Source organism: Pseudonaja textilis, chromosome 2 (genome assembly GCF_049901715.1).
Source record: "Pseudonaja textilis isolate UNSWEBS1 chromosome 2, rPseTex1.2, whole genome shotgun sequence".
Classification (NCBI taxonomy): domain Eukaryota; kingdom Metazoa; phylum Chordata; class Lepidosauria; order Squamata; family Elapidae; genus Pseudonaja; species Pseudonaja textilis.
This window is the reverse complement of record NC_141991.1, coordinates 100,200,374-100,215,974: the sequence shown is the minus strand read 5'-3', so window position 1 is coordinate 100,215,974 and position 15,601 is coordinate 100,200,374. Positions and strand designations below refer to the sequence as shown.

Sequence of the window (15,601 nt, the reverse complement as noted above, 5' to 3'; positions counted from 1 at the left end):
GGGATGGTGTTTGACTTTGATACAATAACTGATACTTTTGGTCATACTATGTATCTCTACTTGCTGATATAGAAACATTTTGTTTTTATGTTGTACATGGATACTGAAGAGCACTTTGATTTTTGAGTGATTAGCAATTAATATTTCTTTAATGAAAAAATGCTAAAAGAAATGTCTGTGCATTTAGGCTGGAAAGCTGGATCCCCATCTTGTTCTAGACCAGCTCCGTTGCAATGGAGTTCTTGAAGGAATACGGATTTGTCGACAGGGATTTCCAAACAGGATAGTGTTCCAAGAATTTAGACAGAGGTACTTTAATACAGCTGGTCTTAATGTTTCAGAGATCATTTTGTTCAAATAACTTTATTTTTGTTGTTGGACATTTAGTCTTTTTTTCCAGGAAGAATAGATCTCTGTAACTTTACCAACATCTACTTGTTTTCTGCTTGGTTTCTAGGTATGAGATCCTGACTCCAAATGCAATCCCTAAGGGTTTTATGGATGGAAAACAAGCTTGTGAGAGAATGGTGAGCCTTTACATAGAAATATAATACATCTAGAAAGCTTCATCATTGACATTCTCTGTGTTAAATAAATGGATTTGGCTCTTGCATAGATCAGAGCACTGGAATTGGATCCTAACTTGTACAGAATTGGTCAGAGCAAGATTTTTTTCCGAGCTGGTGTTTTGGCACATCTGGAAGAAGAAAGAGATTTGAAGATAACAGACATCATTATATTCTTCCAAGCTGTTTGTAGGGGATATTTGGCCAGAAAGTAAGTTAATGTAGTAATATTATTTTAATCTTCATGGACAAGATTTGGAGAAAATTTTTAAAGGATTTTGGTTAATCAAAAGTATTGCATTTAAAGTAATATGCATGATTTACTCATCAAATGCTTATAGTTCCTTCTATATAGAAATATTATCAATTTGTACTTTAATCAGGCTTTGTTATAAAACTAATATTTTAATGTAATTGATAAAATGCCAAAATTTTCAACTGCTTTATATAAAAATATTTCTTTATTTTTCTTTAGAGCCTTTGCTAAGAAGCAGCAGCAGCTGAGTGCATTAAAAGTTTTACAAAGAAATTGTGCTGCATATTTGAAGTTAAGGCACTGGCAGTGGTGGAGAGTGTTCACAAAGGTAGATTGTTGTTTTTCTTCTCTAAATTATGCAGTGGAATTCTTAATAGCAGAGAACTGACATTAACTTGCTGGTCTTGTGGCGTTTTATTAATTGTGTAGGTGAAGCCTCTGCTTCAGGTTACTCGTCAGGAGGAAGAACTTCAGGCTAAAGATGAGGAACTGGTAAAGGTGAAGGAGAAACAGAGTAAAGTGGAAGGAGAACTAGAAGAGATGGAAAGAAAGCATCAGCAGGTCATTATACACAATCTGATTTATACAATGCAATGGACCTATATCTCGTGCGTATGTGATTTATTGAACATAAGTTACAGCAGAGAAAATACTTTTAGTGACACATAACTTTTTACCATTTTAATTGGTTGCATAGGCTGATTGTCCAGTTAAGCAAAATTATTATGACATATTAACTTGCTGTGTTAACTAGATACCACTTTAGATGGTATACAATAGAAAGCAGTTTTATGATATATATATATATATATTTAAATAAACACAGCAAAATTATTTTACTGTTCTTGTTAGAAAAATGGGCTTGGAAGCTTGGACTTCAGTGTTCCACAATCCCAATCTATATAGTGTGTTATGCACAAATGCAGCTACAATCCCAATCTATAGTGCATCATCATTTTTCATCTTGCACATGACTTCTGTTTCCACAAATAACCAAAGCATTTTAAAATAAACATGGATATTGAAAGTAGGAGACTAAAATGTATTTCTTGCAGAATATATTCCTTCTTATCAGTTATTTCCAAAGTTACCCTCTCTTCTTTCTGCCTTAATAATAATTCCAAGAAAGTGCTACATCCAATACCTTAACAAACACTTTATCCACTAACATGCTTCAAAACCTTTGCTAGCTTGTGAGAGCTATTGATATCATTTAGCAATGCTTTTGCAATATGGCAAACTATCAAATTCCAGTAGCTGGTAAATTTTGATAGATTGTTGAGCTAATAAAGGAGAATATTTGTAGCTCAGGGTTGACATGAGGGGTCCTTGGTGCTCTCTGAGTTTTCTTGTTTTCTTGCAGATGTTTCATTACCCAAACTAGGTAACATCAGCTACTAGCACTGGTGATGTTATCTAGTTTGGATAATGAAATGTCTGCAAAGAAACAAGCTCAGAAAGAACCAAGGACCCCTTCAAGATTGACAGCATGGTAAAAAAAATTTTTTTTTTGTCATTTTGTAGTTGTTAGAAGAGAAGAACATTCTTGCCGAACAGTTGCAAGCGGAGACAGAACTCTTTGCTGAGGCTGAAGAGATGAGAGCTCGCCTGGCTGCCAAGAAGCAAGAGTTAGAAGAAATTCTGCATGATTTAGAATCCCGGGTAGAAGAGGAGGAAGAACGGAATCAAGTGCTTCAGAATGAAAAGAAAAAAATGCAGTCACACATACAGGTATTTCTCAATGGAGTGATGCTGGGATTATTAGAAACTCTGCCTAAATATTGGGAGTGTTAGCCTCTTCCTTTAACACAATACAATTATGACCATTTTTCTGTTTTTCAGGATCTAGAGGAGCAACTTGATGAGGAAGAAGGTGCTCGGCAGAAGCTGCAGCTTGAGAAGGTAACAGCTGAATCAAAAATAAAGAAAATGGAGGAAGAAATCTTGTTATTGGAGGACCAGAACTCCAAATTTCTTAAGGTGAGAAAAAAATGGCTATTCCTCTCCTATGCATGAGTGTGGCCAAAATTAGGTAGTAAATGAACAATGGTAACTACAGATAACATGCTATCTCTGGCCGTTTTTAAGATTGAGAAAAGTAGCCTGCAATGATTAGACATAAATTTGTTGTATTAGATTAACTACTCCTGTTGAAACATTAGAATCTGGCATGTTTACTGTATTTAATAGCTAAAGGGAACTGCAAAACTCACAAGCTAAATATGGGTGGCTTTCTGTTTTTTGAAAGAAAGTTCTTTCTGGTTGTCCATTACGTTTAAGAAGCAAGTTACTCCAGTAAAAGAATTGTGCATTAAATATATGTTCTGGATCAGCGGTCCCTACTCATCGTCACTCATGCCCTGGTCACTTCCCGTCTTGATTATTGCAACATGCTCTACACGGAGCTGCCCTTGAAAAGCATCCGGAAGCTCCAGTTAGCGCAAAATGCAGCGGCCCACATGATTTTGTGCAGACCCCGGTGTGCACATGTGTCACCTCTCCTGCAGGAGCTGCATTGGTTGCCAGTTTGCTTCCGGGTGCAATTCAAGGTGCTAGTTGTCACCTTTAAAGCCCTTCATGGCTTGGGTTTGGGTTATCTGAGGAAACATCTCTTGCCAGTGACATCTACCTGACCCATTAGAGCAAGGAGGCAAGGAATGTTCTGGGTCCCACCCCTGGTGGGACCCAGAAGAAGGGCCTTCTCCGTGGTGGCTCCATCTCTCTGGAATATCATTCCCCCTGAGATTAGAATGGCCCCCTCACTAATACTCTTCTGAAAGGCACTAAAGACCTGGTTTTGCCAGCGGGCCTGGGGAACCCAGAGAGGGATGGAACCCATCAAATGGCTCGTGTGATCTGCTGTCATTGGGGTGGGGTGGGAGTTGGTTTTTGTTTTTCTTTTGTTTTGTTTTTTGTTTTCCCAGATTTTGTTCTATTGTACTTTACTAATTTATTTGATTCTTTTTGTTAGTTTTTATTGTTTTTATTTTTATTTTTTTGTTTTAAATATGATTTTATATTGTGTAAGCCGCCTCGAGTCGCCATGGGCGAATAGGCGGCAATATAAATAAAATAAACATAATATAATATAATATAATATAATATAATATAATATAATATAATATAATATAATATAATATAATATAATTAATATAATATAATATAATATAATAATATAATATAATATAATATAATATAATATAATATAATATAATATAATATAATATAATTAATATAATATAATATAATATAATATAATATAATATAATATAATATAATATAATATAATATAATATAATATAATATAATGAATGCTAAAGCTATTGCAGGATCCTATCACTATTACATTATCTTTTCTCATCTCCCAAACCACTGATATTAGGAAGCACTGACTTATTAGGCACTGACTTATTAGACAATAAGTTCTTCTCGTTTTTTCTAGTACCTTTTCCTATAGCTATCTTATGATTAAATTACTTCATTGTTTGTAGGTACACGGAGAGCTTATGCACTGGCGGCAAATTTCTTGTGTATCCAATCATTTTCCCAATAAAACTGTTTTGTTCTGTTTTGCTCTGCTCTGTTCTCTCTTCGTTTTTTTTCCTCTGAGCATTTAGCCTTAATGAATAGTTGATTGCTGATATTTGATGTTCAGAATCATATGTCACCACCCATGTTGACACAGTGGCTAGAATATAGTATTGCAGGCTAATTCTGCTGACTGCCAGCAGTTCGGGTCTCATCAGGCTCAAGGTTGACTCAGCCTTCCATCCTTCTGAGGTTGGTAAAATGAGGACCCAGATTGTTTGGGGCAATATACTGTCTCTGTAAATCCCTTAGAGAAGGCTGTAAAGCATTGTGAAGTAGTATATAAGTCTTAAGTGCTATTGCTATTCTCAAATGTCATTATGCTTCAGATGGTGGTACCACAAACCATACAAAAAATTTGACCAAGTTTTATCATAGGTGTAGCATGTGGAATTAAGGACTTCTTATGGTAATGACCATCTCAGTCCAATTGCTATCACTAACCTGATTTTTTCCAGATGAATTGAGGCTTTGTCATTTATTAATATTACTGATTCTATATAGTGGGATTCATTTTTTTTTTACTACCAGTTCTGTGGGCGTGGTTTGGTTTGCGTGGCAAGGGAAGGATACTGTAAAATCTCCAGTCAGAGGTGGTATTTGCCGGTTCTCTGAACTACTCAAAATTTCCGCTACTGGTTCTCCAGAACTGGTCAGAACCTGCTGGATACCACCTCTGATTCTACCCAAAACTTTATGGATTATTAAAAACTTATGGCAGATAATTTTAGAACCTTCAAGATTGCTAGCTGTAGCTTGGAATGCTTCAAACATACCAATTTACTGATGGAATAAGCCCATTTAATGAAAACCCAGGACATTATTTCCCTGATCTGAAACTCTCCAACCTTAGACTCCAAATATAATTGGATTAAAAATCTAGGCTTCCTAACCAGAATGATACAAAGCCTCAATTCATCTGGAAAGGATCACTTTAGTGATAGCAATTGAATTAAGATAAAACATGCTAGAAGTTTTGTTAGTGATATAATTTGCATCTGCTAAACATAGAACATAAACACAATTTAGATGTCTGTTAACAACTAAATGTAAAATATATTTGCTGTGAACCTGTAAAGTTGCTCTAGAAAGGGTGAGGAGATTCAAAACGTTTTTAAATAGTGGAGAATCTTACTTTGTTATAACCATTCTTTATAATTGGATTGGTTGGAATGACAGCTATACAGTTTGTATCTGATTCTTTGACTCCCATGTATATATTACTCCATTCTTGCTTTTTTACTCAATTAGGAAAAGAAATTAATGGAGGACAGAATTGCAGAATGCACTTCACAGCTGGCTGAAGAAGAAGAAAAAGCTAAAAATTTAGCAAAGCTGAGAAACAAACAGGAAATGGTGATCACAGATCTGGAAGGTTAGCAGTTACAAGATTTCTATATGGGCCTAATCATAGGACAAGCCAAAAATATCCTGGTACCAAATAACAGAAGCAAGTTTTAACTTCCTACATGGAGTGTAGAAATAAGTGCATATTATCCAAATCAAAAGATAAAATCCGTAGTGTCACTTTTGAAACTTATTGTGGGACATTTAGACAAGATGTACTCCTAAGATGACAAATTCATTAGAATCATCCTTTACTACACAATATATGCTAACTTGATAATATTTTTATTCAAATACTCATATTCAAGTAATAACAAATACAATAAAATTTGATTTAATATTGCAAAGATAAAAGGTTGCAAGAAATCAGTAGATTCCTATATAGATCATAAAGCATGTACCTAAAATCAGCTCTGCTAAATATATTAGAATTCCCAAGCACCTAGAATGTTCTTCAGTTTTCACTGAAAAATACCACAATTGAAAAGCTGCCTTTAGGTCAGGAGTTTGAGCGTTCATTAAGAATGTCAAATTCCTTACCAGAGTAGGAGTGGATTCTGGATCAATTCCTCTGATTTGCTCTCATATGATAGATTTATGAAAATTGCTTTAAGATGATTGCCCCAATATGTCAAGCATAGTCTTTTAAATTCTGATGTTTTAAGTGATCAAAAAATAACTTAATAACATTAAATGAAAAAAGATGAACTTCAATTACTCAGTTCTCTAGCTGTTTAGAGCAAAACTAACAATCACAGAGGGGGTTATTTTTTTCCTATGAAATTGTACTCCGAAACAGCAATGTCTAATCCTAATTTCCAAAAATATGTATTAGATAACTTCTTTTTTTTCCATACAGTAAGCATTGTAAAAACTGTAATCAATAATTACGAATATTGGAAAAGATTTCAGTGAATATGTTCCTAGAATAGTTTTCATTTTATTGTTATCTTGGAACATACTTTCATTCCATTTGTTTTCTTTTCTGTCTTCTCATAGCCATCCTAGAATTTACAGAATTGGTGGCAATATCACCAGTCCATCAAACTTCTTCAGTTTGTTTTCAAACTCTATAGCAGTAGCACTGTCTATTTTTTTTCCTACAATCTTCAAAACTCACGAATTGTTCATCAGGGTACTTTATTTCCCCATTATTGCTATTCAGCCTTTGGCCTTTCTCATGTGCCAGCACTGAGGTAGTAAAGTAACTGTCCCTCTGAAGCCTAAAGAGGGTAATCTAGGAATTGGGATCAAAGTTGAGTCTGGATGGGGAAAAAGACCCCTCCCTCAATGAGGCATTATTTTTGGTTACTTTAGACACCAGAGGGCAAGGATTTGTCCCACAGGGGCAAAAATCTTGCTGCAAAGAACCCTGTCCACTGCTTCAGTGTACAGAAGATCAAAGGAATGACAAGCAATCTTGAAGGTGGTTACCCAAATTGCCTCATTTGTCCCTTCCAATATGGTGTTAACCTCTTCCTCTGTTCTACTCCAAAGTCGGCATTTAAAAAATGTCATGTAGCTCATACTTACGGAAAATACCAAAATGATGCAAAGTTCTTTTCGACATCAGAAAAAAATTAAAAATTCATGTATTCTTGAATAGAGTTCATTTTATTAGTTCTATTGTTTATAATAAGTCCCTGCTGCTCTTGACACTCCCCTGTAAATCATGTTCTGAGAAGAAATATTTATCCAGATATTTACAGTTATGTTTATCATAACTGTGCAAGTAACACCCCCCGCCCTTTGGATTGAGATGCACAATTTTTGTCTACGTAACATATAACTTGGAATTCTAATTTAATAGTTAAACTACTAATTTTATGTGTTCGCGGACTTTTTTTTCCTAATTTGGGAATAGTTATTCTGTTGGCCAGAATTATGAGCAAATGATTTCATTGCATAAAAATGTTTGTTTAGGACTTCCGGCCAAATAGGCTAAAACTGATTAACAGCAACTGGCATGAACCATACTTTCTAAAAATACAGAAATATAAAAAGACCTTAAGCTAGGGATAAACTATTATATTCCCTTGCCAATTTATAAAATAAGAAGGGAATCCAATATTTTTCAGAATGTGATCATGTTTTTCTTTGAAGTATCAAGAAAAGCAAAATCAGGAATGCTAAAATTTATCTTCCAGATTCTACTCCAGCTATATAAGCAGTGGGCTTTTCCTCATTCCCATTTCAACTTCTTTTATGAGTTCCCTTATTGAAATCTAGTGGTTTAAACACCAATATGATACCACCATGTTTGGCTTTATTAGGTAAATACCTATCCTTTAATATATGGATACCACATTGCATCCAGACACTTCAAAATGTCTGGCAGGGGCCTAATCCTCCAATTTAAAAAGGGAAATTAAAAAAAACAACCTTGTGAGACTAAAAAGCAAAGAAGCACTATCCAAGTTCTACTTGGCCATTAATTGGAAAGGAAAAAGGTAACGATGCATGAATATACTCTGATACTTTTCAGTCACCTGCCATAGTGTGTTGAAGAAAACAAAATAAACCAGGCATGGAAACAAACTGCTGCATTCTTGAAGAGTTTGAAGAAGGAAATATGCCAGGAGGTGAGGGAAGCAGGAAAGTCCTGGGGTCAGGATAGGCAGGTTTCCAAGGGAAAAATAAGTGTTTTTTTTCTCTAGAAACAGAATAGGCATTATACATTTAGCAGAGGATTTTTTTAATGTTTTTATGTTTGGGGAGGAAGATGCTTAGGGTGGTAAAAAGGGAACGATATGCTTGATAGGCTGTTTAACTGAAAGCATGAGTCTAACACGAGGAAATAAAATTGGATTCAAAGACTAGGATTGTGCCTTAGAGGGTACAGCACTGTATGCATGCCAAGTATTCAAGTTTTACTCCAAACCCCTTCCTGCATGATTTTAGAACAGAAGTATTTCAGATGAGTGGATACTGAATATGATCTACTGAACAATTACTATTTTTTTTAAAGCTGGTGAAATTCTCTTTTGTCAAAGATAGCAGGAAAAACAAAATCATTATTTGGGGTAACCACCTTCAAGATTGCTTGTCATTCCTTTGATCTTCTGTATACTGAGGAAGTGGACAGGGTTTTTTGCAGGGTTTTTCCCCTGTGGGACACATCCTTGCCCTCTGCCTATTTAAAGTAACCAAAGACTCAACTTTGATCCCAATTCCTAGATTACTACCTAGGTAGCATTCATTAACATCTTCATTTGCAATTGATATTACTCCGTCGAATTAACAATTTGATTACTTCATTTTTAGTTGGTTGACCGCACATTTATCTTCACATATTGCATTGTTTTGTACATTGTGTTATTTTCTTTATACTTGGTTGTGGGATGGCATCTCTCTGATAAACCTGACCCCATCGCTTATACTGTGCTGAGGGAAACAGCTGGTTGACCCCCATTTTGGAGAGATGGGGGAGTCAAAGCCCAGAACCACTGTTTTGTGAGTGTGTCTGTCTGTCTAATAGGGGCTAGCCTTCTTAAATGGCCTACTGCTGGAGGTTTGTTTTCCTTAATATTATTTGACTTTTGGAAAAGCTTTTCCAGAGGCCATTTGGGGGTATGGCACTTTGTATTGTTTTGAGATTTTTAAAATGTATTTTTCTTCCCTGCTTGATACATTATGTTTATTATTGTGTGCCATCAAGAATCTTTGTTGATTGTAGCAGGACAGTACACCTAATAAATAAATCCTCTGTATCATTATTGTTTCTTTAAAGAGCGCTTGAAAAAAGAAGAAAAGACTCGCCAAGAGCTAGAAAAAGCGAAAAGGAAGCTTGATGGAGAAACCACTGATTTACAAGACCAAATTGCAGAACTGCAAGCCCAAATAGAGGAATTAAAAATCCAACTTGCCAAGAAAGAGGAAGAACTGCAGGCTTCCCTTGCCAGGTAGAATACTGACTACCATTACATCCAGTTAGTCCTCAACTCATAACCAATTGTTTGACGAGAGTTCACAGTTACAATGGTCTTGGGAAAAAAGTGACATGATCTACATTCACACTTACGACTGTCACAGGACCCTTGTCATAGGTTAGCAATTTGGGTTTTTGGCAACCAGCTCACATTTATCACAGTTGCAGTCTCCAACAGTCATGTAATCAAGATATGTGACTTTTCCCACCCATTGGGGAAGCTAGATTTCCTTAACAATTGTTTATGATTCGCTACATGATGGAAATTCCAATCTCCATTACGGTCATAAGTTGCTATGCTGATTATGTCAACAGTATTAGATGATACGATTAAGATTTCTGGATATTTTGTTACCTGTATTCCACTTTACTTTTAGCATTTATTTCAAAAATGTAAGGATTACATGGCTTGCGTAGTGGACCAGAATAAGTCCAATGCCTTTCATGTGACCTAATATGGCCAACTTATTTTTCCTATATATAGTTCTGTGGAATGAAACATTTCTATTATAGCTACTGTTTATATTGTTATATAAGATATACAATACCACTGTCTTCCTTTTTAATTATGATGCTTTTCCATGTAATTTGTGAGTCTACTGTTGAACTGTTCTTGGAACAGTTTCATCATATTAATGTATGTTTGAAATACAATTACTACATGAAAAAATAACCAAGGCATAGCAGATGTCAAATATATAAACATCAGATATATTGTTTTGAAATGTTGGATTTGTTTAGAATTATTGCACTCTTTAGGATATTGGGCTTTGAGTACTATAATTCTAGACTCTGCAACACCAGGAATCTTCTGGTGTCGACTATATTCAATTATACTAATTGTGTAATTGTTTTAATTTGTTAGTTACTCATTGTTCGGGAAGTTGCATTGTGATGTTTTATAAATCCAAATTATTCCAGATTAGGATTATTTGATTTCACACATTTACATTGCATTGTTGATATGAAGGTATCACCAGTCCTATTTAATACTTTTGTGAACATATGGATATCCGGAATGTTTGGTCTCATTCACTACTTCAAGAATAGCATTTTTGCACTCACTTTACTTTTTATGTCACTCTCACTGTTAAACTCTATGTTGCTTGCAGAGGAGATGAAGAAGTGATGCAAAAAAACAATGCACTAAAACTAATTCGAGAATTGCAAGCCCAAATTGCAGAGCTGCAGGAAGATCTTGAATCAGAAAAGGCTTCACGCAATAAGGCAGAGAAGCAGAAAAGAGACCTGAGTGAGGAGTTAGAAGCACTGAAGACAGAGTTGGAAGACACCTTGGATACCACTGCAGCTCAGCAAGAGCTCAGGTTAGTGAGCAGAGATGCAACAGATTTTCCAAAATGAGCAATGTTCTGTCTTGGTAAACTAAAAAAAATTAGCTTCTTCTTGGAAATTGCAATCAAAGAAAAAAGTACTTAAAATTTACATTGAATCAAAACAGCATTACAATGATGCATTGGCATTCGTTGTTCATTGGTTCTGGGAGGTGCAATGAGTACCAAAAAACAATTTTCCCCATAAAGAATAATGTAAGTGAATCACAAGGCAGCCGATACTGATAAGTTCTAACTTGTGCATTAAGTCCTGAACAAACGATGAGTACCAGGACAAAAATTTTGTAACAAAACGTGTTTACTACCAAATTCAATGAGTTTCAAAGAAGTTGAATACCAAGGTATTACTGTACTAGTTTACATTTTCTAAAAAATAAGAAAAATTGCTGAAAACATTTCTTAGCCAATAGTAAATCTAGATTGTTTCCTACTGTTCTGACCCAGCTCCCCAAACATGACAAACCCTCTGAAGTTAACTCAAAGATTCCTTCATTAGGAGCACCAACAGTCTCGGCAAAAAGTTTTTCTCTCACCGCTAACCAGTCCATCCGGCAGAGAGATGAACAGTTGTCTGCCACGTGTATTCATCTCTGCTCCCTGCCTTTTATCTCCAGAGCTAGGGTGGGGCTTTGCTAGCAGCCGTGGTTCTTTCTTCCCAAGGATCGGCCCAAAGATTTCCACTGCTTTCCTCTCCTCTGCCTTCTGCGCATCTGCATGTCAGGCACTGGACCCAGCTGTTCCTCTTCTTCCTCCAGACCTGGGGGCTGTTGACTCTCCATCGGAGGGCTGACGGACGGCCCAGGTTAATGAAAAACGTATGTTGTATTTAAAAGTGTCTCCCTTATCATGAAACACTGTCTTGGGGAAGGGAATATAGTGAAACAGCCAAACAGATATTTTGTCCAAACAGGGTTCTTCCTACCATTAATTCAGGATGTTACTGTGGTTTATATGTTTTTTATTTTCCATTTAAAAATGATAGAAAGCTGAAAGCTAATTTTGTCTTGCTGGCTCCCTCTTTAGGACAAAGCGTGAGCAGGAAGTTGCTGAACTGAAGAAAGCCCTTGAGGAAGAAACAAAGAATCATGAAGCCCAAATTCAGGATATTAGGCAGAGGCATGCAACAGCCTTGGAAGAGATCTCAGAACAGCTTGAACAGGCCAAAAGAGTGAGTAGAACATTCACTTAAGCATGAGGAATTTCATATGAATGGGAAAAACTCCATGAATCTTATTTACGTGTGAAAATCTACTGAAGCAAAACAGGACATCGGTATAAAGAAGGCATAATTTAAAACTAGCTTGTATGCAGAGCATTTCAAATTCAAGCATATGAAGTTTGAAGGACCCATTTGTGCTCAAAGCGGACTGTTTTGATCGCTTCTTATTTTGAAAGCACTTTCAAATCCTGAATTTTAAACAGAAATCATATTTCAAACAAACTTTTGATTTTGAAATAGTTGAAATTTTCCTAATTACAGGAAATTTTCAGAATGATTTTTCAGTAATCTTGCTGCTTTCTTTTTAATCTTTCATTTTTTGATAGTTTATTTTGCTTAGGACAAATACAATACACTGATACTTCCTTAGGTGGCACACATATTGCCATTTTTGTTTCCTTATTATAGAATTCAAGCTATTTTGATGTGTAGTTCAGTTTCTGCTATTTTTCATCAAATATAATGTGGCAATTTACATAGTTTGGAAACAATTTTCATACCATAGACAGGTAAATTGAAATTGACAGTTGAGGGCACATCCGTATTTATCTGCAGTAGCACTGTGTCTCTAAATTATTTGACTAAAGGAAAGTTTTTTTGTAATCTACTCTGCATTTGTATAGTGATTTATAGTCATTGTGAACAACACCTAATTTTGATTGGATAGATCAGTGGAGGTGTACAGCTGGATGCCTCAGGACTGCATTCAGCCCATGAAAGCTTCCAGTGAAGTCTCCAGAGACTCTTAAATTGGAAAGTTACTAAAATAGAACTTTTTATGTAGAAAAGCAGAAAATTATGAAACACATGATTTATCATATTAAATTGAAATATTTTCTCTCCCGCTCCCCTCACATCAAATAATATCTTTTGAATGGGAAACACTTGACATAACTGCCTAGGTGCACTTCTTAATTGAGAAAAAGTTATACTATAATTTTCAAATTTATAATTCTAGAATAGTGTAAGTGTTATATTGTAGCTTTAATCACATAAATCTCCTGAAGCACTAATAATTTTTGCTGACATTTCTTAGTATAGATTTTATACTTAAATTACAATGCCCTGTAAAACATATTTAGTCTGTATGTGAAAAGAGCTAAAGCAGATGTAAGAACGGAATATATGAAAGTTTAATATATGGTATTTTGAATGCAACTTCTTGTAGCTTAGTTGCCATATTGTGTTCCTGATGTAGCTCTGATGAAATGCACTAACTGGCTTTCTTGCTTCTTTAGTTCAAAGTAAATCTTGAAAAGAACAAACAGTGTTTGGAAACAGATAACAAAGAGCTGGCCTGTGAGGTGAAAGTCTTGCAGCAGGTTAGATCTGAGGCAGAACACAAGAGGAAGAAGCTCGATGGTCAGGTGCAGGAATTGCAGGCCAAGGTTGTAGAAGGAGAGAGGCTGAGGACGGAGCTGGCAGAAAAAGCAAACAAACTTCAGGTAAAGATTTAAATTTGCAATACTTTGGTATAATGTAATAACTTATTAAACATTCATTGGAAAGTACATTGCTGTGCATATCCTTCTGAAATCATTTTCTTCGGTTACTCCATATATATTTTAAATGACAGTATTTTATTTTGAAGTGGCAGAATTAAGACAAAGCAGGCTGCTAGTGGCAAATTTGGATTGGGAATATTAGAGAGTTAATGCAGATTTTTGGCTTCCAAATGTATGTTCCTTCTTACTAGGGTTCTTGAAACTTGAAAGCAAATGACTCATGGATAGCACTGTAGTAGACCACATTCTCAATATGTCATAATCTGCCTTCTTTCCTGCACTAAATAAACAACAATGAGGTTCTGAAAAAGCATTTCAATGAATTAGAGTGAGAATAATGTTACATTTGGCTGATAGCAATAGCACTTAAACTTCTATACCGACCGCTTCACAGGGCTTTACAGCCTTCTCTAAGCAGTTTACAGAGCCAGCATATTGTCCCCAGCAATCTGGGTCCTCATTTTACCAATCTCGGGAGACTAGAAGACTGAGTCAACCTTGAGCCAGGTGAAATATACTAGGGATTATCTGACTTTAAAATGATAAAAATATGCTTGTAAAATATGCACTATTTTTGACATGCAGATTGTTGTTCATACATGCTTTTAAAATAAAGGAGTGTTTAGAAATGCATACAAATAATGCTGATTATACTATTCTGTGAATTGCAATTATCCCAAATGGTGCATCCTCTTTTAATCATATACTCTATTAGCAAATATAGTACCAATAAGAATATTGCAGAATTAAGTCATGATTGCAAGAAACCCTGCAGACACAAATCTGTATAATTGATAATAGCAATAGCACTTAGACTTATATACTGCCTTATAGCCCTCTCTAAGCAGTTTTACAGAGTCAGCATATTGCCCCCAAATTCTGGGTCCTCATTTTACCCACCTCAGAAGGATGGAAGGCTAAGTCAACCTTGAGCCTGGTGGGATTTGAACTGCCAAATTGCAGGCAGTTGGTAGTCAGCAGAAGTAGCCTGCAGTACTCCACTCTAACCAATGTGCCATCGAGGCTATAAGCTAACAATAGGAGGAGAACTTACAAATTTTTCCCTAAAACCTTTAGGTTTTCCTATAAATATATCCCGTTACTAAAGGAATGCATTATTTTTTCCTAGTATGCATTATTTTTTCTTTTTTGAAAAGTCATTGCCAATTTAAGCTTGAAGCTGTAACCCTCATAGAATATATAAATAGCAGTTATGTAGAAGGTACTTAGAATATTGTGCACTAGCCAAATCCAATTTATTGTAATGTAATTAAATTGGAATCTTTCCATTCCTAAATATGATATGCATAAATAAACACTGTTTTGTGGTGAATTATGAATGGAAAATCTTGCAAGAATCTGAAGCAAATGTCCCTGAAAAGTGAATGCCTCCAACTGGATAATTATAAAATAGCAGCATAAAAAGATCTGTTGCTCCTACTTTTAAGGATCAAAACAATGTAGCAAATTTAAATACTGAGAAACACCATGGAAAAAACTGAAAATTACACTCTCTTTTTTTTTCTCAAGTTGAGTCCCTTATAAATTAGTATAGACATTACTGAATAGCAATAGACAACACTTTCAAAATTTCCTTGAAGTTCCATAACATTACTCTGGATATCATAATTTTTGCTCAAATCTCTGAAGAACACTCATCCTTACAAACTAAGTATTGGTATGATATCTAGGTTCTTTGAATTTCAGAATGAACTGGACAATGTTTCAAGTCTCCTGGAAGAAGCAGAGAAAAAAGGCATAAAATTTGCCAAAGATGCTGCAAATTTAGACTCTCAACTACAAGATACCCAGGTATATCTACAATTTTGGAATATAGCTT

At 35.4% G+C, this 15,601-nt stretch overlaps 1 protein-coding gene across 4 annotated transcripts in view; it reads left to right on the top strand.

The window, feature by feature from the left end:
- Positions 1 to 15,601, top strand: part of MYH10 (myosin heavy chain 10) — a 77,991-nt gene that overhangs the window by 49,835 nt on the left and 12,555 nt on the right. For all 4 annotated transcript variants that reach the window (XM_087924716.1, XM_087924715.1, XM_087924717.1 and 1 more), the window contains 13 exons: positions 188 to 309; positions 458 to 527; positions 617 to 777; positions 1,042 to 1,150; positions 1,252 to 1,383; positions 2,347 to 2,553; positions 2,665 to 2,802; positions 5,662 to 5,785; positions 9,488 to 9,659; positions 10,798 to 11,010; positions 12,061 to 12,205; positions 13,495 to 13,701; positions 15,469 to 15,573. In XM_087924716.1, the coding sequence (XP_087780842.1) occupies positions 188 to 309; positions 458 to 527; positions 617 to 777; positions 1,042 to 1,150; positions 1,252 to 1,383; positions 2,347 to 2,553; positions 2,665 to 2,802; positions 5,662 to 5,785; positions 9,488 to 9,659; positions 10,798 to 11,010; positions 12,061 to 12,205; positions 13,495 to 13,701; positions 15,469 to 15,573 (1,905 nt within the window). The remainder of the gene's footprint in view (positions 1 to 187; positions 310 to 457; positions 528 to 616; positions 778 to 1,041; positions 1,151 to 1,251; positions 1,384 to 2,346; positions 2,554 to 2,664; positions 2,803 to 5,661; positions 5,786 to 9,487; positions 9,660 to 10,797; positions 11,011 to 12,060; positions 12,206 to 13,494; positions 13,702 to 15,468; positions 15,574 to 15,601) is intronic.